The sequence below is a fragment of the Parasteatoda tepidariorum genome, chromosome 9 (genome assembly GCF_043381705.1).
Source record: "Parasteatoda tepidariorum isolate YZ-2023 chromosome 9, CAS_Ptep_4.0, whole genome shotgun sequence".
Taxonomy (NCBI): domain Eukaryota; kingdom Metazoa; phylum Arthropoda; class Arachnida; order Araneae; family Theridiidae; genus Parasteatoda; species Parasteatoda tepidariorum.
Genome location: NC_092212.1, coordinates 83,844,200 through 83,867,419, shown reverse-complemented (window position 1 = coordinate 83,867,419; position 23,220 = coordinate 83,844,200). Strand labels below are relative to the sequence as shown.

At 29.6% G+C, this 23,220-nt stretch overlaps 3 protein-coding genes across 4 annotated transcripts in view; all 3 read left to right on the top strand.

Annotated features, from left to right (window-relative positions):
• The first annotated feature begins 15,441 nt into the window (after positions 1-15,441).
• Positions 15,442-15,849, top strand: LOC139426586 (protein FAM200C-like). Its single transcript, XM_071185890.1, has one exon. It carries the CDS (start codon positions 15,442-15,444, stop codon positions 15,847-15,849), a length of 408 nt encoding a protein of 135 aa, XP_071041991.1.
• Positions 15,850-15,945: 96 nt separating this feature from the next.
• Positions 15,946-16,329, top strand: LOC122271134 (protein FAM200C-like). Its single transcript, XM_043051328.1, has one exon. The coding sequence runs from the start codon at positions 15,946-15,948 to the stop codon at positions 16,327-16,329; it is 384 nt and encodes a 127-aa protein (XP_042907262.1).
• Positions 16,330-22,300: 5,971 nt separating this feature from the next.
• LOC107439308 (uncharacterized) overlaps positions 22,301-23,220 on the top strand; it is a 28,066-nt gene continuing 27,146 nt past the window's right edge. For both annotated transcript variants that reach the window (XR_006226191.1, XM_016051865.3), the window contains exon 1: positions 22,301-22,575. Coding sequence is in view for 1 of the 2 variants with exons in the window: in XM_016051865.3 (XP_015907351.2) it covers positions 22,313-22,575 (263 nt within the window). In the remaining variant the exon portion in view is untranslated. The remainder of the gene's footprint in view (positions 22,576-23,220) is intronic.

Sequence of the window (23,220 nt, the reverse complement as noted above, 5' to 3'; positions counted from 1 at the left end):
AATAATCATATAAGGAAATAATAATGAATGAATGATTGATTGCGTAAAAATTTTGAAAAGTGGTGGGACCAGAATGTAACCTTTCTATAGACAAGAATTTGAATTCATTATTTCTTTGACTATAATTCCGATTGAAGTGTGAAATTCCGATTTTTTTTAAATCTCCTTTGTGGTACTTAATCAACTGATTAAATAACACTTAATGGCCGCCTCAAGTATTTCTTTTCTACTTTTGCTACATATTTTTAAACTCATTAAACCTTAGAAATTGGCAAAAAGGTGTTATACTTTTCTTATTTTCATGGTTTAATTTTTTTTTATTAAATTATCTTTTTTTTTAAATTTTCATTTATTTATTTTTCGAAACTCATACTTTATTTACTTATATTTAATTTAAGCTTAGAATTTTTGTGCCAGCCTATTGCTAAAATTAAGAAACTTCCTTTTTAAAGAACCCTTAACATGGACAGGTGCCCAAATTTTATATGAAATTAAATTATTAAATATTCATGAAAGTTACCTAAATTCCTCAGAAAAGGAAAAAAGTTCTTAAGTGTACTTAAATGTGAAAATACCTTTAAAAAAGAATAATTAATTTATCTCTTTTTTTATTTTTAACTTTAAAAAGTTTAAATCGCTGTTAGTTCGCGAAAATATTCTTTGTCTGTAATATTGATATTGACTTTTAGACATATATGCCCTTGTAAAAGACCCACCCTCATGCCCAGTAACGCACGAAGAATTTCGTCTATGAATCAAAATGGTGTGAAATTACTATTGATTGAAAGTATGCTATATGATTTTTAGAAGGATATTATTTTATGTGAACGAATTAATGTCTGTTCATGTAGGATTAATGGAAAATTCGCATGTTACGATCAAAAAAATAAACTAGCAATTATACTTCTAAAACTGAATAAAAAAAACGAACAAAGAAACTAAATTGTTAGAGAATCTGTTGTTTAGTAATTTTGCTAATTTTATAGTTAATTGTGTTCAGTAAATTGTACAGTGAATTGTATTGTTTCAAATTAGCAGTAACATGCTCCTTTTGTTTTCATTAGAACTTTGATTCTAGAGATTAAAAATTTTTGTTTTTTGAATAAACTAGAAGGAGGGTACAGAGTAAAAACGGCGTCAGTCCTGTCCAATGGCGTGAGGAGAGGGGGCAAACAGGCAACCAAAGACATCCACGCACCTTGGCAAGCCACTTATTGTTATCTGGTCATTTAGTCTTCCGCATAAAAGGATTTGAAATCATCAGTGCTTTGAAGCAATGCCTCATCAAAGTAATATAAAATTTCCCAAAGTGTACATAAAAAAGGCCAAAACGAATCATGAGCAAGAAGTACCAAATATAAATTATTCCAGTCAAATTTTCTTTTCCAAAATTATCTCAATCTTTTTTGCAGATTTTAGATATTTTTTTTCTACCATCTATTTTATGTCGATTTAGACAATAGTATAAGGATCTAGTTTGCTGATACTTTATTGTCCTAGAATGTATTTTTTCTTTTAACTTGATCACGTGGGCTGAGGTCGTTTTCCTTCTGTACCTTTCTTACAGTTAAAACTTTTTTTGTGTTTTTTTTGGCAAGTTCTTCACTGGCTTATCCTATTTCGATCTTTCTTTTATATGTGTTTAACTCTTTTTTAGATAATTTTCATAATTTTAAAGAAAATATTTATCCGGTGTTATTGTGAAACAGCTCGCCTGAAACAAAATAGATCTACATTTTTACGATTATTCGTTTTGTGTATAATTAAATTGCTTGTATAACACCACCGGAAAAACTCAGAGCAAAATACCTTTGACCTTTTCTGATATTTTTTTAGCAATAGTTTAAGTTTGGTATCGGGAACTAATTTAATCTCATGCAAATGAGGAAAAAAATTAAAATTTTGACGATTACTATCCTGGAGTACGAGCCTAACAAAAACGATCTGAAGTTTTGAAGAAAGAAATGTTTTCTTATTTTCAATCTGCTTTGCACGCATCTCGGAAAACTATTTTACTTTCAAAGTCAGAAATCATGAAATTTCAAAAGTAATAGATTACGTTATTTGCAAACATCTTGAGAAGAATTTTTGAAGTGGTTAAGGAGAAAGAAATATTGGAGAATAAGAAACAAATTTAACATTTGCAACAAATTTAGAGAACCAACTGTAGCTAAGGTTATTAAACTCCAGCAGATGAGATGTGAAAGCAGACACAACAACAATAAATCAGTTAAAAGAAAATAAAACCTGCGAAAAAACGGAAAACTATATGGTGTGATAAAATGGCTGAGATGTGAAGGGATGAGTGATGTATCAAAGTGATGACTTTAAGTGATGTATCAAATTTAGAGAACCTACAATAGCTAAGGTTATGAAACTACAGCTGATGAGATGTGATTATTAGACACAGCAACAATAAACCAGTTATAAGAAAATATGTCTGAGAGAAAATGGAAGAGATCTAATATGATAGGGTGAGATAAATTAATTGAGAAGTTATATGGGTGAAATAGATGGAGAAAAATACTTTCGTAGAATAGATAGAGATGGCATTAACTACTTGAGACGGCCAAGACCGGAAACCAACTGAAGTGATGAATAGGAAGAAAAAAAACAAAACTTTTAAATTTAAAGCTTGTACTGAATCAGCTATGGATTTAATAGAAGAAAGGTTTTGAAAAACAGAATCTTTTGAAACTCACAGAGCGGAAAACAAAAACGGAGACCACACCTTGCGACCTTTATTCCTAAGAGCTTTCGCCAAACGATCTTCTTCCTCCTGTAGGTCAGGGGGAGGTGAGTCAAAATCTTGAGACTTCAACCAGTCCCACACTCGTAAATAAACTTCTTCAGAGTAAAGACCTCTGTCTTTCCACTGAAAAACACCAGCGTTCTTCCCCGGTTTCCAAATTTCAGGATCTTTAATCAATAAGAACATCCTGCTCATCTCATTTTCATCCTTCTTCCCTATCCTCTTTGGGGGACCAAAGGTTTTCTCAGCCCAAAGCCTGTACTTTTCCTCAAGATTCAACGCTCTTTCCTTCTTGCCAAACCTATAGAAGAAAAAAACCACGAAAATTTGTGAATAATTTTCTGCATTCTGATTTTGATGGTGAATCATATTTCAACACAAATTTACTTGTTAAACTACAATAAAATATTTTTCAAAGTCATATTTTTAAATAGCGATATGCAAATAGTACTTATGTTAGAAAATATTAAATAGGAACTAAAATAAATCGACATTTTTATATTGATAGGATTGAATTAGTAAACTAATGATTAATCAATCTGTAACTATAATTAAAAACAGGAATCTAATTTAAAAAAAAAAAATTTTGATCGCCTAGCGACAATTACAAATTACCCATTGGCAAAATGATTGTTGTCCAATTTTTATTTGGAAAAGCAAATTGTGTTTTCCTCTTGGACATCTTTAACTGTCAATCCTGAACTGCTCGGTACACAATTTAGAATGCAGCTCAGACACATTCTGCGTAAATTCTTTTGATGACTGAACAGACATTGAACAGCAAATCGAGATCTATATTAACATTTTCGGATTGGTACAATGGAGATTGTAAGCTGCATCATACACCCGTTTCGGATTCACAAGTTCATATATGAATTATGATTTGAAAGCTAGGCTTTTTTTTTCAATTTTACATGAATAGTGAATGAATCATTTATATAGATAGTGGAAGACAGTCTACGATCTTGTGCAAGTTATTGGGTACGTTGACAATGGATACTTTTATCCCTAACTGGTGATCAACACCCAATTCTCGTATTTGCTTGAAAGGAGCTCGGAGAGCCACCATTCGTTCTTCGGTAGGATTCAATTCTCTCAACCACTTTGGTACTTTCATGAGGAACAGGATTCATGATTGCTTTTGCGGACGGAATCCTTTCGTTTTTCCGTTTGTGTGTAACGCTTAAAGTATTCCCGTCTACGTTCAATGGCTTTGGCTTTTTCAGTCTCGGTAAGTTTAGGCCTTGGCGTCGTTTATTTCTTGCTTCAACTCTAACTTGTGGGACCGTATCAACTAGTTTGGACATTCTTTATGTGGGATATTCACCTGGATTAGTATTGGAAAGGATCCAGTTTGAACTGTGGGTTAGAATTCCTGATTCATAATTAAAACAATAAAAATAAAAATATCGTTCAAATGATTAAATTCTCAAGAAGTATTCATATCTCAGAATTCACAACTCAAGAATTATTTATGCGATCTGTCTGGTCCCATATCTCAAAAATAAACTTACCAACTTATAACAAAATTAAAAGTGAAAGAAAGAATTGTAAAAAAATTATCAAATAGCAGCGGTCGCCATAGCAACGCATGCTCACTGTTTACTATTATTCTTGATTATTGTAGTTGAAAAGTGTGAGGACGCCATCAAATTCAAATCAAGACCCATTTTGATAATGGGTGAAAACATGATACAGTTGGGAAATTTTGCCAAACGTGGAAACTGACCTCTTTCAAATAATTTTGTATCTGTTTGCCGTGAATCTTTAACAATAATTCAATACGCGGATCAGGTTAAAACAAAGTGAAATGAAACACAATTTGATACAGCTAGGAAATTTTCTCCAAGCGTATGACTGGCTCAGCAATCTTTCTTTTTTGAACAAATAATTTTGTAGCTGCTTGTCGTAAATCTCGTACTATAAATTCAGGGTTAAAAAAAATGACGAGAACCATAAATTGGTAAAGTTGTTTCGAGCCACAAGAGAAGAATTTTAATATCGTGATGAATTGTCAAAATTATCGGTTCTTTAGCAGCATTTTGCGGTATTTTTCACTTAAACTGAAATATAGTATTTTTACATTATTAAATAATTTCGTTTCGTCAATACTTTATTATCGAAACAATCACAATAACATCGTATTCAATAAATATTGCATATGTATAACATTCGCTATTGCGAATGTTATACATATCTTTTATACATATCTTTTATACATATCTGTCTTTTTTTATTGCAATATCATCGGTAACTTGCTGGTGACCTGTGTAAATCAGAACCTGGAATTATTCCTGGGAGTTTGCACACACCGCTTCATGGTTCTTATGAGCATCTTTGAGAGTTTTACATGGCAAAATACCAAATTTGAGCGAAATCGGTTGAATAGTTTCTGAGAAATAGAATTTTAAAGAAGTCGTATATTTAATTACTTGATCTCCCAATACTTCATCCAGGAGTTCTCTGGTCTTCAAGATTGGGTTCAAAATTACAAGGATATGGAATTGAACATTAGTAATTGTAAACTCAAAATTCGGTCAGCTGTTCAACGACGGTTGTAAAATAAAATAAAATCTTTCCCTGTTTATTTTAACCCTTTGGCCATTAGTTAGTTAGTAAAGTGTTCACCTCCCAATGAGGTGAACCAGGTTTGAATCCCAGCCATGGCTAGTCGATACGAATTCCGCACCCGGCTCGCACCGACCACAGCGCTGACGTGAAATACCCTCAGTGGTGAACGGATCATTGAGTCCCCTTACCGTCAAGCTAACCATGAGTTTTCATGGTTTTCCTCTCCATGTAACGCAAATGCGGGTTAGTTCCGTCAAAAAGTCCTCCACGAAGCAGTTTTCTTGTCTTCTGGATTGGGTTCAAAATTACAAGGCTATGGAGTTGAACATAGGTTGTCATAAACCCAAAATTGGGTCTGCTGTTCAACGACAGTTATAAAATAAATTAAAATAAACATTTTAAATGTAGCACAATTATTTAAAAACGTTGAATTGAACTACTGCCAGCGAACTTATTTTCAAAATTTGAAGAATTAAATTAGGAATTCTTTTTCTGAAATACATTTAATTTAAAACTGTATTAAATGTGTTATGTCTTTTAATTTGGTATATATTTAAAATAAACATTTAAAATAAACATACATTTAAAATAAACATTTTAAATGTAGCACAATTATTTAAAAACGTTGAATTGAACTACTGCCAGCGAACTTATTTTCAAAATTTGAAGAATTAAATTAGGAATTCTTTTTCTGAAATACATTTAATTTAAAACTGTATTAAATGTGTTATGTCTTTTAATTTGGTATATATTAAGCACAAATCTTAAATGTATTGATAGATTTTTGGTAAAAGTATTGTGTTAAATCTAAATGCATTTTAATATCCTTGTAATTCGTTATAAACGCTTCTTGGAAATTTAAACGAGGTGTAGGTAAATATTTTTATTAATTGCAGTAAAATACTCATAAATAAAAGATTACTACTCAATAAAATAAGAGCTTAATATTGTTTAATCGTTTATTGGTGATTAAAGTATTTAATAGATTTAAGTAATATTAATTTTAGTAATAATAGTTGTAGAAGTAATAATAAGTATTAGGTAATTTATTGAGTTTAAACAAAACTTGCCAAGTCAGTTGAGATTTACACAGATAGTACAGAGCAGTGTTACCAAAAATATCAATTATTGAATGTAATTTCATTTAATTTAAATTTAAAAAAGCGATAATTTTATATACCGTTTCTTAATTTAAAAATTATTGATTAATAACTCATTTTAGTAATAATAATATTATTAATAAAGCTTTAAAATATGGCAAAATTATTGCCTTTACTTTAGTATGTCAGTAAAAATGTGTACTAACAAATTCCTTACTTTGAATTAATGTTTAGGTTAACAGAAATTTATAATGACGCCATGAAAAAATCAAACCACGTTCAATTGAATTATTTGATCTGAAATTAGTCAAAACTTGGACACTAACCTAAGCAGAGTTTATTTATTAACTACTTTTTAGATTCGGGAGTACATTTTTACTTGTTTACTTTTTAATACAAACACAAAAAGTCATTTAACTTAGCGAATTTTACAACGTCCAAAAACTGTGTAGTTCTAAAAATCAACTTCATGTATAGAAACTTAATTTTATTTATTCGACAATCATTCATCGGGAAATTCTAAATCGTGAAAACTTTGCTATTTGGTGAAATATGAAAAGAATTTATGAAAAATTTATGAAATTATGAAAGTCGAAAAAAATAATGAGTGATCCGCATTTTACTCTGCGTACAAGATATACATAAAATTTAAATTTTTGAGTTTATGAAATTGACAAGTGTTTGATGTGGCTCTATAATAATTTAATAATTATGAAACATCAAGAGAGGAAAATGAATCGTTTACATAACTCACAAATTAAAATTTTTGTAAGGAAATTTCCATTTATTTTCTAATTTTAGTTATTTTTAAGGTTTAAAACATAAGCCGTAATGCTATTGAAGATAGGTAGTTAGAAAGCATATCTAGTTTAGTTTCTTGCAGAAATTAGATGATTTATTTATAATTCAATTTCATTTAAAATGAAATCTACATAGTATAAATGAACACAATACCTTTAAAAGTAATTAAAAAATTAGGATTTTTTAAAAACTCAAAACTAATATTATGAGTTAGCATTTAAATGTGAATATTTAAAAGTATAAATAGAGTTTAACTTACACTTTCCTCAAAAGTTTCGCCATCGCTAAACAAGTTTTTTTAGATCACAAATGTTATTAATCATACAAGAGCAAAATCTCAAGAGAAAATGAATTTTTATTTTTAGAACACGATGACGTCATCGGATCATACGATGACGTAAAAATGATTAACTTTCCTCAGTTGAAATGCTTAATTTTCATTGGTTGAAACGAATAAATTTTATGAGCATTGTTTAGAAATTTTCTCTGTTTCGAGTCAAAATATATCATCACTTGGTTACTTCTCTAATTTTTTAAGGTAACATTATACTGTTTTTTTATAATTTTATTGCAATCTTAATTATAAGGTATGCGGCATAGTTTTTTTTTTTTTAATTTTCATTTTGGAAAGCAAATGTCCTAAAATTATAAATTTAAAGTAAAGTTCAAAAAATTTATAAAACACATTTTAAAATAAGGGCAAATTTGAGATAAAAAACTACACATTCTCCATGCCACACTAACACCCCTACAACAAATTCTAATGCATAAATTTCGAAATAATTTTTTTTAGATCAATTATGTGATTAACTGTTGATTTTAATCTGAAGATCTTAGCAAAGATTTCAAAAAGACAATAAAATAGAACTAAATATATTATTTAATATTGCATTTCGAAATAAAAAAAATTTAAATATTCTTGAAAGCTTGATAAGAATAACAAATTTACACTTAGACCTTGGCTTTTAGTTCCAAACATTGCTAACATTATACAAAATCTGCATACTAAAATAAGCTTTGTTTTGTAATTTATGTTAAGGTTAAGAAATTTTCCAAAAACCAACTCCTTTTTTTTCAGAAAATGCATTTAAAATACAAAAAAGTCTGAAATGAAAAAAATTTTAAAAGGAGAAAAATTAACTAATCGGAAATTAATTTCTAAAAATGAATTTTTTTGTCTTAAAAATCTAATTTATTTAAATATTAATAATTTAAATATTATAAAGTTAAAAGTTTCAAATATCAATCCATAAGAATCGTAGATCAAAAATTTAAAGACTTTTGGAAAGCTAATAAACTGAAGTTCAAAAATTAAATAATAAAAAGAAATCGAAATTTTCGTCGAAATTGCTAATTTTCACACAGTTTGATACCCTAAATGAACCTGAATCCCTTAAACTTTAGAAGATTTATATAAGAAGCAAGTTTTAATTAATAAATCCAAAAATAGACAAAAATATTTGTATGAGACGACACATCTTTCTTTAACCACTTTAGAATCAAATTGTCAATCAAATTTTAAAAAAAATATTAAAGAAATGCTTCGTCTTGCGGTGTCGACTATTTCGCCAATACGTGTTTTAAAATATAAAAATAGGCGCACACTTCGTAAAATTACTCAATAGTAAATATATATGAATTTACCCAACCAATTGAATTTATTTTAATTATTGTTGTTGGCGCCGTTGGCGATTTTGAGTTTTGCTGGTATCAGCAACCCCGTTCCTTTACTCACTTAACTTTCATTTAAGTTCTGGTGCTCATCGTTTTCGTAATTAAACTTTGATTATAAATCGTATTATTAAATATTGTTTTATGGTTAATTGGCACCATATTTTGACGTATGGAACATCATGATTCATTCGGAATCATTTAACAGATTAACTGTTTTCGTTATTGTTATTTTTGTTTTCAATGAAAACTGTTGTTATTGTTTATGAGCTATTTCCTTCAGTTATTGAATATTTCCTATGGATAATAACTTATTAAGGTAGGTTGGACTCTTCAATTGTATTATGTTAAGTTTGTTACTAATTTTAAATTTTCAAATTGGTCTATGTCTTAAAATTAAAAATTAAAGTGAATAATCTAAAACTGTAATAGTATATATTACAGTTGATAGTTTCAGTCATGCTTGTGTTCAATTTGCTCAATGTCTATTGGGTTGAACAAAAGTGTGGTTAATATTAAGGGGACTCCACACCAAAAGGTTTAACAAACCCTTATATAGATAAGGTGTATGAACAACATTCATCGTTATATTTCTAGAAAAGGGTACTATACTTTACGAAGGCAAATAGTTATTTGCTGCCGGAGAAGTAGCGTAAAGTAACTTTTAAACGGGTTATTTGAAAAATCTAAATTTATTGTTTTACTAAATTATATGTTTGTGATGAAAAAAATATCAAAATGATTTGTTAAAAATTAGGAAGAAAAAAGTTTAAATTTCGAAAAAAAATTTCGAACGTTCTTGTGTCAAAAGTTTTCTGTGAAGAACAACAAGCAAAAAAGTTCTCTTCAATATAATTATTCACTAATCTTTTTCTCAATAAATATCTAAATTAATGAATGTTTAAATAACATTCATAGTATCGGAAATTAGATATGTATTAGTTTATTGATTCAAAACAAACGAAACTATAAATTTTAATGTACACTCGATATTTGAAGTAATTTTCCTCTGTAAATTGTACAGATTCTCTGGAAATACCCTCTAGAAGTCTCCGTCATCCCCTGAAGGATGTTATCTCCCATTTTGGGTTACCAACAAAACCAAATGTACCGAACTTTTTTTTTTTGAATATTTGCTGAATATCGATCCCTTGTAAGTATTAAAAAAAGAAGAAGAATCACTAAATTAATATGGAATGACACTACAACATCATGTCCCAGATAGCAAAATAAGGTTTAATTTCACTCAGCAAAAACCTTTTAATGTAAACCTAGAAAGGTTTGTTATGCGGTTTACGTGTAAACCTTCTAACCTTAAAACGAGATCTGGGACAATCTGCTCTATTCTAATACGCACATTACCCTCATCCAAAACCATGGAAAACAACCTTCTATGTAAAAACCTTAAATCGAAGTTTGGCTTAGGATTTTCAAGCTTGAAAAAATCCTTTCATAAAGCTAGTCTCAAGGTGAAAATAATCTTAACGTGGAAACTGACCTCTTTCAGATAATTTTGTATCTCTTTGCCGTGAATCTTTAACAATAATTCAATACGCGGATCAGGTTAAAACATAGTGAAACGAAACACAATTTGATACAGCTAGGAAATTTTCTCCAAGCGTATGACTGGCTCAGCAATCTTTCTTTTTTGAACAAATAATTTTGTAGCTGCTTATCGTAAATCTCTTACTATAAATTCAGGGTTAAAAAAAATGACGAGAACCATAAATTGGTGAAGTTGTTTCGAGCCACAATAGAAGAATTTTAATATCGTGATGAATTGTCAAAATTATCGGTTCTTTAGCAGCATTTTGCGGTATNAAAGAAAAGTTATTGAAACTAAATACAACTAAATAAACAACAACAACTAAAACAAATAGCAACAACTACTAATTACAATAACTAATTAAACAACAACTAAATTCCATTCGTTTAGCATTGCGTCATATGTTGTTCCTACTAAATCGAAGTAGTTGTGTTTTTTTCATATTATACCCAATTGCTTCAGAGAAATTTGAATCAAGCTTGAAAAAATCCGTCAATAAAGCTAGTCTCAAAGTGAAAATAATCTTAAATCTAGGTCATTATAAGGTTTCTTTCCGCAACGTCTTGTAGGCTCAGCAAAAATCCACCTTGTCTTGAAATTTTAGTGGACAATGCAATTTGATCCTATCGCTACTGTGACGTCAGCTAAAACGTCATTATGGACCTTAAGCGACCATTTTACCTAAGTGACAAAGCTTTACAAAATAATTTTTAAACCTTTTAGGATGAAAGGTTTGAAACTGCAATATTTTTGCTTGATTTGAAACAAGGTTTTTAGTACAAACATTTTCGTGTCGATAAAAAAAAATTCCGAAACAAGGTTGTCGTAAGGTTGCATGCTTTCTGGGCTTACGAAACTGAAAAGCATATACCGACATAATAGATTTAGTTAAAATAATTTAAATTTTTTTTTTAATTATTAATATTTGTTTGATAGCTTTACGCTATCAATTTAAGCGAAACCCGTTTTTAGAAATTCTTTCCAGCAGAATAAAAGTTAATTACATTCATTATGCATAAAATACTGTTGTTGCATAATACTACAGCTCGAAGCCAACTCATAATACTCAACATTTATCACAATCAAACAATTTTTTCCTGTACCTACATATATCCCTTTCGAGAAGCCATAAAAAATTTAAAATTATAATAACTGTATTTGGTGCCTTAGTACAAGTATTAAACGCCATTTTTAGTATATTTAGTGTCTGTTAAAACAGCACCTAAAAGTACCTAATACCAAAATTTTTATTTATTGGCGAAATTTTTATTAATTGACAGTAAGATATTTATATTTAAAGGATTAAAACGCAATAAAATGGGAAGAACCTAATTAATATTGTTTAATCGTTTATTGAGGGGGCCGGGATAGCCTGGTCGGTAGGGCGCTAGGCCTATGTTCAAGAGGTCGTGGGTTCGATCCTCGCCTTCCAAAGACTCCCCGTGTAGTAAATGGTGACTGATGCACGTTAAATCTGTCGAGTCTCAAAGTCCTCCATGTTCCCATAACAAATAAATACCTCTGGGGGTACTGATCCAGGAGTTTCCTTGTCTTCTGGATTGGTTCAAAATTGCAAGGCTACGGAGTTGAACGTTAGTAGTTGTAAACCCATGAAATTGGGTCGGCTGTTCAACGACGGTTATAAAATAAAATTAAAAAAAATTGTTTATTGAGAGCCGCTATGGCTCAGGGGATAGAGCGTTCGCCTTCCAATGAGGCGAACCGGGTTCGAATCCCAGCCGGATACGAATTCCGCATCCGGCTTGCACCGACCACAGTGCTGACGTGAAATATTCTCAGTGATAGACGGATCATAGGTTAGAGTCCCCTTGCCGTTAGGCTAACAGTGGGAGGTTCTCGTCGTCTTCCTCTCCATGTAACGCAAATGCGGTTTAGCTCCATCAAAAAGTCCTCCACGAAGGCAAAATTTCTCCCAATACTCGATCCAGGAGTTCCCTTGTCTTCTGGATTGGGTGCAAAATTACAAGGCAACGGAGTTGAATAATAATAGTTGAATAACCATTAAATTGGGTCGGCTGTTCAACGACATTTATAAAATAAAATAAAATCGTTTATTGACGATTATTACTTGGACACCGACACTAAAATGTAACATGCCGAAGTGTTTGGAAGCTCTAAAGGTGAAATACACGCTTAGAACGATTTTGAAAAATGTCGCCAATTCCGAAATGGTGCAATTACGCTTGTCACCTAACTGTCGCAAACACCGAAATGACGATTTTACACGATTGTCGCTAAAAATTGGCGTAGGTAAAAACAGAGAAAATCGTAACCTGAAAATGGCGAAAACATAAACTTCCTATTTATGAATTTTAAATATTGAAATATTTCACAAATTCTTAATTCGAATAACATGATCAGAAACAAATGCGAATTTAAAATTTCTAGCTCAACAGCAAAATCACACGACGAATTTCAAAATGCAAATGCGCAATTACAAAAGAGCAATAACCGACCGAATCCATAGTTTGCAAACTTAATCTCTTTCCCAAACATCGCCAATGTCGCCAAAACAACCGTGTAATGTATACTAGAATTAAGACACTCTAAATTAAATAATTTTAAATTTGTTGTCAGAGTTACTTTAAAGAATACTTAATGAACAAAACTACTTTGAATTTATTTATTGATTTTAAACAAAAATTGCAAATTCAGTTGACTTAAGTCAATAGTTTACCACAATGTTGCCAAAAATATCAATAATTAATAGTATCATCATTAATTGTAAATTCGAAAGCGGTTTTGTTTATTAATTTTAGTGGGTAATAATATTATTTATATAACTTTAAATTGAGACAAAACTATTGCAATGATTTCAGTTTGTCAGTAAATAAACGCACTAAAAAACTCCTAATATTTTGTTTCAGTGATTAGGTAAACCAAAATATTTAATGACACCATGAAAAAAAATCACAAAAAATTTACTTGCAGTATAAAATTTTAATCAAAACTTTTACACTAACCTAAGCAGAGTTAATTTATTAACTACTTTTTAGATTCGAGAGTATTTTTTTCTTGTTTATTATTTAATGTAAACATAAAGAACGCTTTAACTTAGCAATTTGTGAAATTTTTTTAGCATGAAAATGGTAAGTAGAAAAATAATCAAGCATTATTATAAAATCGCTATTTTACTAAGCTAAAAAATTACGTCGCACTAAAATTATCCATCAAATGTGTAAAATTTTAATTTTATTTATTCGACAATAATTCATCGGGAAATTATAAGTATGGAAAGCGTTCATTAAATGTAAAGTATGGAAAATTAAATTTTAAAAAATATATAGGCAATATGCATACAAGATACACAAACAATTGAAATTTTTGCATTTATGAAATTGACAAAAGTTTGGTGTGATAATATAGTTATCCAATACTTATAAAATATCAAAAGCGGAAATTAAATCGTTTTACGAACAGTTTACATAACTCACAAGTTCAGCTTTTTGTAAGAAAATTTTGCTTATACACAAATTTTAGTTATTTTTAGGGTTTAAAACATAAGTCATAGTGCGATTAAAGGTACGCATTTCTGTATAAAAGCATATAAAGTTTAATATTTTACCGAAATTAGATAATTCATTTATAATTCAGTTTTTTAAAAATAAAATCTACATAATATATATGAACATCCGTACATTCAAAGCAATTAAAAAATTAGATTAGGATTCCTTAAAAGCTTAATATTAATATTATTAACTATTAATTTAACTTTAATAATTAAAGTTAAAAATAAATCGAGAGAAACTTACAATTTTTTCAAAAGCTTCGCCATCTCCAAATATATATATATATATATATATTTTAGATCACACAAATGTTATTAATCATACAAGTGCAAAATCTCAATAGAAAATGATTTTTAATTTTTAGAAACCGATGACGTCATTAGATCATACGATGACGTAACAATAATTTAATTTGTTTTGTCAAAATTATTTATTTTCTTTGGTTAAAACGTACATCTATTATGAACATTGTTTAAAAATATCTTTTCTCAATTGAGAAATTACAGCACACGCATTTCTATTTTTTTCTTATAAATTTTTAAAAGAAGCTAATTCTCTTAAAAACTGAAAAAAATAGGTAAATAATAGTTTATTTATTAAAAGTTTTTAAACTATTGCCATCTTAGCTTACTTGTAGTTTTTTAAATATATTTCAGAACTAATTTTCAAAATATTTAGCTTTAATATTTTTTATTTCGAGATTAAATTTTTTAATTTCTTAAGATGAGAATGTGTCTTTTTAAAAATAATGCATTCATGAAAAACTGCTTTGCGTTAAATTATAAGTAAATTAACAAGCGCGTAATTTTTTTAAAAAAAATATTATTATTAAACTTTGAAAAGAAAAAATTATGTGACACGTTGCATAAAAAATACTGTATAATATGTTTAAAGCAGCATGTCTTTAACTCTTCGATTTTCTCTCTTATATTTTTAATCTCCCTTTTTAATCACGAATTTCTTAAATTTTTATTACCCTTGAAATTTTAAGTTTTTTTTTTTAATACTGGAATCGAATAAATTTTAAAAACTTCATGCTGTAAAATTTTATTCGGAATAAAATGAATAGTGCATATTTAAATGAAATCATAAGTTCGCTTTAAAGAACTTATTGCAGTTTAAAAATGATGGAATAGACCAGTGGTTCCCAACCTGGGGGCGATCGCCCCAAAGGGGGCGATAGAGCTTCTCAAGGGGGCGATAATCCTTAGGGGGGCGATCAGGGGGCGACGAGTACTCAAAAGATAAAAATTGCTAATAATATTAATAATAAAAGCTATTTGAGATTGAAATTGAAAATATATATGAAACCTATGGTTCTGGTGTAGACAAAGAATTATGATAGTTAAAAATTAAAAAAAATTCAAGTGCAGGATCGTTTTCGTCATACGTTTTGGTATCGCAGGCGGAAATCTGATAAGTCACTCTGTTCCTCTGAGCAATAATACTGTTTCCAGGCGTATTGATGAGATGGCCGCCGACGTTGAATCAAAACTCATCAAATTTCTGAAAGAAGGTAAATTTGCGTTGCAGATTGATGAATCAACTGTGATAGATAACAAAGCTGTTTTAGCTTACGTGAGATTCATAAATGAGAGTAAGGAGATTAACGAGGAAATGTTGTTTACAAGAACTTTGAACACAGATACAAAAGGATCGTCGATTTTTAAATTGGTCAAAGATTATTTTGAGGTAAAAGAAATTCCCCTCACAAATGTAAGTGCTTGTGCAACAGATGGTGCTCCAACCATGTCTGGTTGTCATACTGGGTTTCTGGGTCACCTTAAAAAAGAAGTACCGGAAGTTATCTCACCATTCATTATGTCATTCATCGTCAACTTTTGGCTGCGAAAAATTGGTTATTTCTGGCATCAATAAAATAAAAGCTAATTCTCCTAATAACCGTTTGTTCCGAGAACTTTGCCATGAAAATGATGAAGATTTCGAATTCCTGCTCCTACATACAGCTGTGAGATGGCTTTCAAAAGGAAACTGAGCCGTTTCTTCGAATTGCTGGATTCGGTTACTGAGTTTCTCGACACCACTGATCCTGTTTTAAGTGAGAGTTTGAAGCAACGCAAGTTGGAAACTGCGTACCTCACTCATAGTTTTGAAAAAATGAAGGAAATCAACGTAAAACTTCAAGGAAATAAAATGAACATTATCAAGGCTAAGGGAATCATATCTTCATTCATCGCCAAGTTTGATATCTACAAGTCAAACATTGGTCGCAAAGAGCTAATGCAATTTCCAACTCTTAAAAAGTGTTCAATGGCAGATATCGAGATTCTCGAAAATAAAATCTTAATTTTTACTGATCACCTTGATCAGTTATGGAATCAAGATTTAAAGATTTGATGAAATTAGAAATTCCGGATTGGATTTTCGATCCTTTCTCTTTTGAAGTTGTGGATAAGCTCACTTCCTCTTTGTAGACTGAGATTTTAGATTTGAAGTATGACTGTGAGGCTAAAGTCGTCTTTAAAAAATACGGTTACGAGTTATCTTGGGTAAAGCTTATGGATACTTATCCACAATTGTGGAAACAAACTGAGCCGCTTCTCATCTCGTTCCCGTCAACATATTTAGTGGAGAGAGGATTTAGTTCTGTCTTCCAGCTGCTCACAAAGCAAAGAGATAGGTTGGACATTTGCTTCAAAGGAGACCCGCGTTTAAATCTGACGAGCATAAAACCTGACATTCAAGCTTTAACTTGAAATACACCAAGCACAGGGCAGTCATTGAAGTGGTAAAAATGTACTTTCTCCCTCTTAATTTTTTTTCCTCAAATTTTAGTTGTTAACGTTTTAACTTTTTCTTGATTACATTAAAATATGAATTTAAAAAAATTTACTTTTGTTTTTATTATTCCGTTTTAAATATCATTTCTTTTTGAAAAAAAAAAGATGCACAATTTTTTTTAATTAATAAAAATGACAGGATAAATGTGCCTCCTTATTTGCATTACAATTAAAATTAAAATCAAATAACATAGCATATTTTCAGTGTTTGGTTGCTCACAAGCAACAATGAATGTTTTTTGAGCAAAAAGAGAAAGGGGCGATAGGTGTCAGCCAACCCCAAGAGGGGGGCGATGGTTCACAAAAGGTTGGGAACCACTGGAATAGACTAATATACTTTCTCATAAAATTTCTAATTTTTTAAAAACATTTTATCGCACTGTAAATTTGTTTATTTTTAATCTACCAGTTGAATAAATAAATTATTGTTTTGTTTGTAATTTTTTTTTAAATATATGTTCTGTTTGAATATATATGTTCACTACTGAAAAATTAAAAGGGGGAGATTAGTAAAACTTCTACATAAAAGGTAAAAGTTTTATAGCAAATAATTCGATTAATCCTAAATTAACCCCTTGGGGACGGGTGATTCAGAAAAGCATTCGTACAAAATCAGAATCAAGTTGCAATTAAATAAAAAACGGTAACTTAAATGTAATCGTTACTAATTTGACAGACTTACTTTGCTTTTATTTTAATTATTGTTAGTTTAATCATATATATAATCAATGTTAATTCAAAGTATAACTAAATAGTTTTATTTTGAACAAAGTAATGGTGAATTAAATAAATCAAAAAATTATAACTCCGCCCACAAATAAACTGCTAAAGAAATACTTTGATTACCAGTTTTATCTTCTTACCCTGATTGATACGGTTTTTTGCTGTCACGTATTTGTGACAGTCGGCGCGAAAGGGTTAAAAGATTTTACTGCGATGCCAACTTCCTCAGCCTTGTAAAAAAATATTTATGTGTAGTGGTAACGAAATTTAAGTAATTTTTAGTTTCGTATTTTCCCTTTTAGGTAATTTTTCCACCACTACCTATCAAAAAATCAAATTATTAGGTAAAATACAACTGTAAGTTGTGAATAGTTCAAATAGTAAGCATAACTATCCTTAATCTCCAAGTATTCCTAATCTACAAATTAACTCGCTATCGCTACCAATTAACTAAAACTTGCGTAGAAAGCAAAGCAGTTGGCATCTCTGTTTTTGTTGTAATTAATCAATATAAATAATTTTGAATAAACTAATCGAGATAATTAGGTTTTAATAAATTAATCGTTACAAATAGATTTTATAGAATAAATCAATTTTCGAACTTTCATCACTAACTAGCATAATTATGTATAATATTAATTATGATAATAAGGAATTAATTGTTTATAAGTTCTAATAACGTTAATATATGACCTTATTTAATTCTTAAAATATTTCAAAATAATTCTAGAAAATATTTTATATCAGTTATAAAATTAAATCGAATCACAGAATTTTAGCACAACTAAAACTTTTACAATGTTACGAATTATAGTAATAATTTAATCTCGAAATTTAGGAAGGTGAAGAATTAGTTCTTGTAAACGGTTTTTGTTTACATAAATTTAATTTGTTGTACTTCTTTGGAGTAGATAGGTTTTCGATATTTTATTTAAAAAAATATTGATTTTTTTCAAAAATTAAATTATGGTGTAACTAATTTCCGAAGTTGTTTATTTAATTTGTTTATTTAAGTCTATTTAAATTTGTTCTAGACAATCTGTTCAAAAACATCGGAAAGGAAAAAGTTTATAAAGCATCTCTTACTTTTAAAAGTACATAAATTATAGCAAAAAAATTATCTTTAATACCATGAAAAGAAACGCCTACTTTCTTTACTTGAAAGTACGGCAGATCATTTTTTTTTTTTTTTTAGTACAGCATATTAACGGAGCCTTACCCGCTATGATTTTTTTAAGTCATAGTGAAATGAATAACTTTTCATTATCCGAACGAAGCTTTAATTGGAAAGTAGGCGTTACTATTATGAACTGAATTTACATCTGATGAAGAAGTAACGCCTATTTTCTATTTGAAGCATTAATTTGAAAAATAAATAGCAGGTTGCGATAAACTTAGTCTGTAAGAGAAAGAGACGTGAATAAAATTGTTATTTTTCTTTACGAGAAGTAAGACACTAAAGATAGGGATAAATAGAGGAGAATTCTAAATTTTTGACGAGAATATTTTAAGATATTGCGGTAATCATATGCATATGATTTTTCTGGCCGCAAACTCGGCAGATATATTCGGAAAACTGATTTATACCATAAAATTTATTACCTGCTTCATGTTTTAATGTATTATATTTTATTCATATAAACTTATTTTCCCCAACACTACACATAAATTATTTAAAAGTTTATAAGCAACTCCACTTTGTTACAAGTCTGTCATGGTGAGGCTTTTAAAATGTGGGCAAAATTACTAAAAATTCAGAAAGCCTTGGTTTTTAAATATCTATCTATAAAATATTTTGCTTGTGTGGATGCCATCAAATCCAAAACAAGACCCATATTGCCAATGGTAATATCTCCGCCCATTTGATAAGCGAAAGTATTAAATTACTGTTGTAAACTCATCAAATTTGTTTGAACAATTTAATCTTATAACAATGTTTTTTTTTTCTTATATAAATTACTTCTGTTTACCAATAGATCTAAGTATTGATAATACTAATAGATAATAATATTTGGAAGTGGAGGCACAAGCAAACAAAATTCTTTTTAGTACGCATGTGTTAAGTGAATAATTTTAACTTCAGTGGAAAAACTGTTTTCTTCAAAGAAACAACAATTATCGCGAAGCAATCATCGGGGTTGGTGAGCGGTAGCGAACAGGATGCTTAGTCCCCCAGTTATTAAATAATAGATTTCAAGAGTTATATATTTGAGCTTTTGACATAAATAAGTAAAGATATCATTTAGAGGCTCAAACTTTCCTTACTGAACTCCCTCTTGTGGTCGAAAAATATAGTAACAAAAGAGGAGTGAGTTTAATTTTACTTTTTTGTTTTTCTTTATATCTCTGGAACAGATGACGATAATAAAATTCTTTAACTCAAAATTATAAAATTTGTTCATAATTGTCAAAGTGAATGGTTCTACTTTATAAATTAACAGATTTTTAAGAATATTTTTAGCCGTTGCTAAAACTATTAATTTTACAAGATTTTTTTTTTTTTACCCATTTGCAAAATGGGTGTTGTTTTGGCACCTAATTTGGACGTCATCACACTTATCAACTGTGTTCAAGAGTAATAGTAACGCGCATGCGTCGTCATTGCATGCTTTGCTATGGTGACCTCTGCTGTTTGTTTATTTTTATTTTCACCAGCAGGCATTTTTAATGTATTAACATAATAATAATTTGAAGAATTTTTATATTCGTTTTATTATTAACGTATGGCTTGACGGTGATTTCAATATAAATTTGAATACTGAAGGAAAAGTATTTTGTGACGTCATGAAACACGTTTATAGCCAGGATTTGAAAACCAATCCGAAAGACAAACATCAATGGAGACAGTTTCTGTAGCCCATGCTTTGAAATGTTGTGGCATTCATCGGATTCAATAAAGAAAAGAAAATAGCATTTGACCAATCGGTAAATCGATGATCGTAATAAAGTGATCACATTTTCTTAAATTTAATTTTCTTTAATTAAAAGTTATTATATGTTATCAGAAAATTGAGGCAATAGCATAACTCAAAAGCTTGTCAATAAAGAAAAATATTGAAATTATTTTCAAATATCTAAACAATAAACTGAATTTATTAAACTGCAATCATTAACTATACGTGGAGCATTGTTATATCAATTGTAATGCTAATGATCGTTGCCCTTGGATACCGTAAATTAAATATCATAGGCAGACAATCATTGATTAGCTTGTTTAATTATTGCGTCTCTGAAAGTATTATGATAGAAGGAGCATTTTTAACTGAAAGTTTTTAATTTTCTAAGTCTTTTACATAAACTGCTATAAAGATTAAGACATTCAAAGTAAGACATTTATTAATATATAAGAAATTTAATAGTACTTTTGCATATTTATTTTTTACTTCCATTAAAAAATGTAAATCAAAAGAAATTATAAGTGTTATAAGTGTTGTTAAATGAGATATTAACCTATGTTACTCTTAATCTGTTTCACTGAATTAAACTACTTGGAATTTTTTAGAAAATATAACTAGGTCGTTTTTGAGAAATCAGTAGTCAACAGTTTATTTATTTTATTGTTAAAACATTTTGAAGTATATAACTAGTTCTATTTTTTGACAGGTTAAATTGATCATAAAATTCATAAATCATAATTCTTAATTCACGTATATATAGCTCAATAAAGACAAAAAAGATGAAAAGATTAAAAAAAAGAGAGAAAATTGTAGAAAGCTAATAAGTTTTATTAACTGTGCATAAGTTGCAAGTATATAGAATTCATGAAATAAGTTAAAATAATGAGAAAATAAGAAAGTAATAAAAAAAATTCAAATTAAATTACTTTTAAAAATATTTTCATTTTTCTTTAAAAAGATATTAAAAGTTAGGAAAACAAAATAAAGAAAAGATTCTTCATCAGCTCACACAAAGCAAAATATATGTATATTTTGCTTTGGTTATATTGATACAATATTAGAAAGCACTTCTCGTGGATATAATCGTGTGAGCTGACGGAGAGATCTTTTCTTTATTTTGTTTTCCTGATTTTTATAATTTTAAGATAAATAAAAAAAATGATACGCTTTCGTGCCGAGTTTATCCTTTAGGACCATAGTATCAGAGATAAGTTCAATTTAAATTTTAATTCATCAGATTTTTATTTTACAGTCGAAAGCATTTATTAAGGAAAAAAAAGAGTAGAGAAATTAAATTATTTACAAAATGTGCATAGAGCAGAAGCTCCAGGAGACTTCTACAGATTCGTTTTTAAAAGACAAAGTACGCACTTTTTTCATATGCAGCACATAGTTATTATTTCTTTCATGTCACTTGATCCATAATATCCAGATTATCTTGTTAGGGTTGATACCGTAAAAAGCAATCATATTACCGCATGAAGTTGTCTCACAATATTTATTAATTTGAGTGATATTTCCGTTTCATAAAGACATTTTACAGCACGGTATGGATTCATTTTATAAATAAAAATTACATTTCTAACTAATTAACGATAATAAATATGCGAAGTGCTTCATTTATTATGTGAAAGAGATTATTTAAAGATTTTTAATTCTCATCTTTTGGGAGGGCAAATCGACAGTTAAAATATAGGGGAGAGTCGGGTAGCCCCGGCCAGCGGGTACCCCTGCCCACTGTCAATTTCATATGTATAGAATAATTATTCAAGTCAATGGGCCATCGGACATTAATTCTTATATTAAAAAAAGATTATTTTCAAAGTTTCAAGTATTTATGCAGCAAGATGGTAAACAATAGTTTTGAAAATATGTTGAATACAGTAGTCATGAAATTAAGANAGATAGAAAATACTTGCTATGGGAATACCGACGTTCAGACAATATGCCAAATACGTTTTTAAAAAGACACTCATTTCGAATGTTTCTGGTATTGTTTCAACCAAATCGATAAAGAAGGCCCTCTGGAAATCATTGGTGTTCGTTGCATGCATAATAGGATTCTTTTACCAAACTGGCGATTTTCTAAATTTGTATTTTACCTATCCAACAATTGTTAACGTGGAAGAAAGTAACCCGTTTGAAGTAGTTCTTCCAGCTATAACTATTTGTAGCAATAACAGGTATTTAAAATTATTTGTATTTTTGTAATATTTATGGTTGATATTTGCGAGGTTAGAACCAATAAAATGTTGATTTTGTTTATTGACCAGTTCCATACAAGAGTGTCGTCAGGATTTCGTTGATTGAAGTAAAAGTTTCATTGCAAAGTGCTGTTTGTGCCATTATAAGAAAACTCAAATGATGGTCTGAGTTCAAGAGTTTATTCACACGAGTCTCGTGTGCGTCGGTGGCTGGCGGCTGTTTTTGTTCTTCCAGAGTGTGGCTGACCGCTTCACAACCTTCAGTGACATCGGTAAAGAATCATGATATTTGATAAAGAATCATCACCACTAGAAGCCGTCCTTTTCACTGTCTCCTCACTAAATCTGCCAAGATTCACACTCACTTAGTGGCGTAATTGTAATGGCTTACAATTACGTATGCCAGCTTACATGGCAGACAAAAAATGGAGTAATAGTGTTCGTAGACGATTGATAGCTGTGAGATAATAGCTGAAGGCTCTCTAGTAGTCCGAAGGAACGAACATAAATTGCGCAGTGGGAGGTCAATAGGAAATAATTCGCAATCTTCGGACTACTAAACTGTGCAGAGGAGGAAAAATAAGAAAGTTGTCACAACGTTCGGACTACTAAAAGATCGGATTT

Bases quoted from the DNA above. Each gene is read 5' to 3' on its own strand.
- LOC139426586 (XM_071185890.1), top strand. From the start codon at position 15,442: ATGGCCGCCGACGTTGAATCAAAACTCATCAAATTTCTGAAAGAAGGT.
- LOC122271134 (XM_043051328.1), top strand. From the start codon at position 15,946: ATGGCTTTCAAAAGGAAACTGAGCCGTTTCTTCGAATTGCTGGATTCG.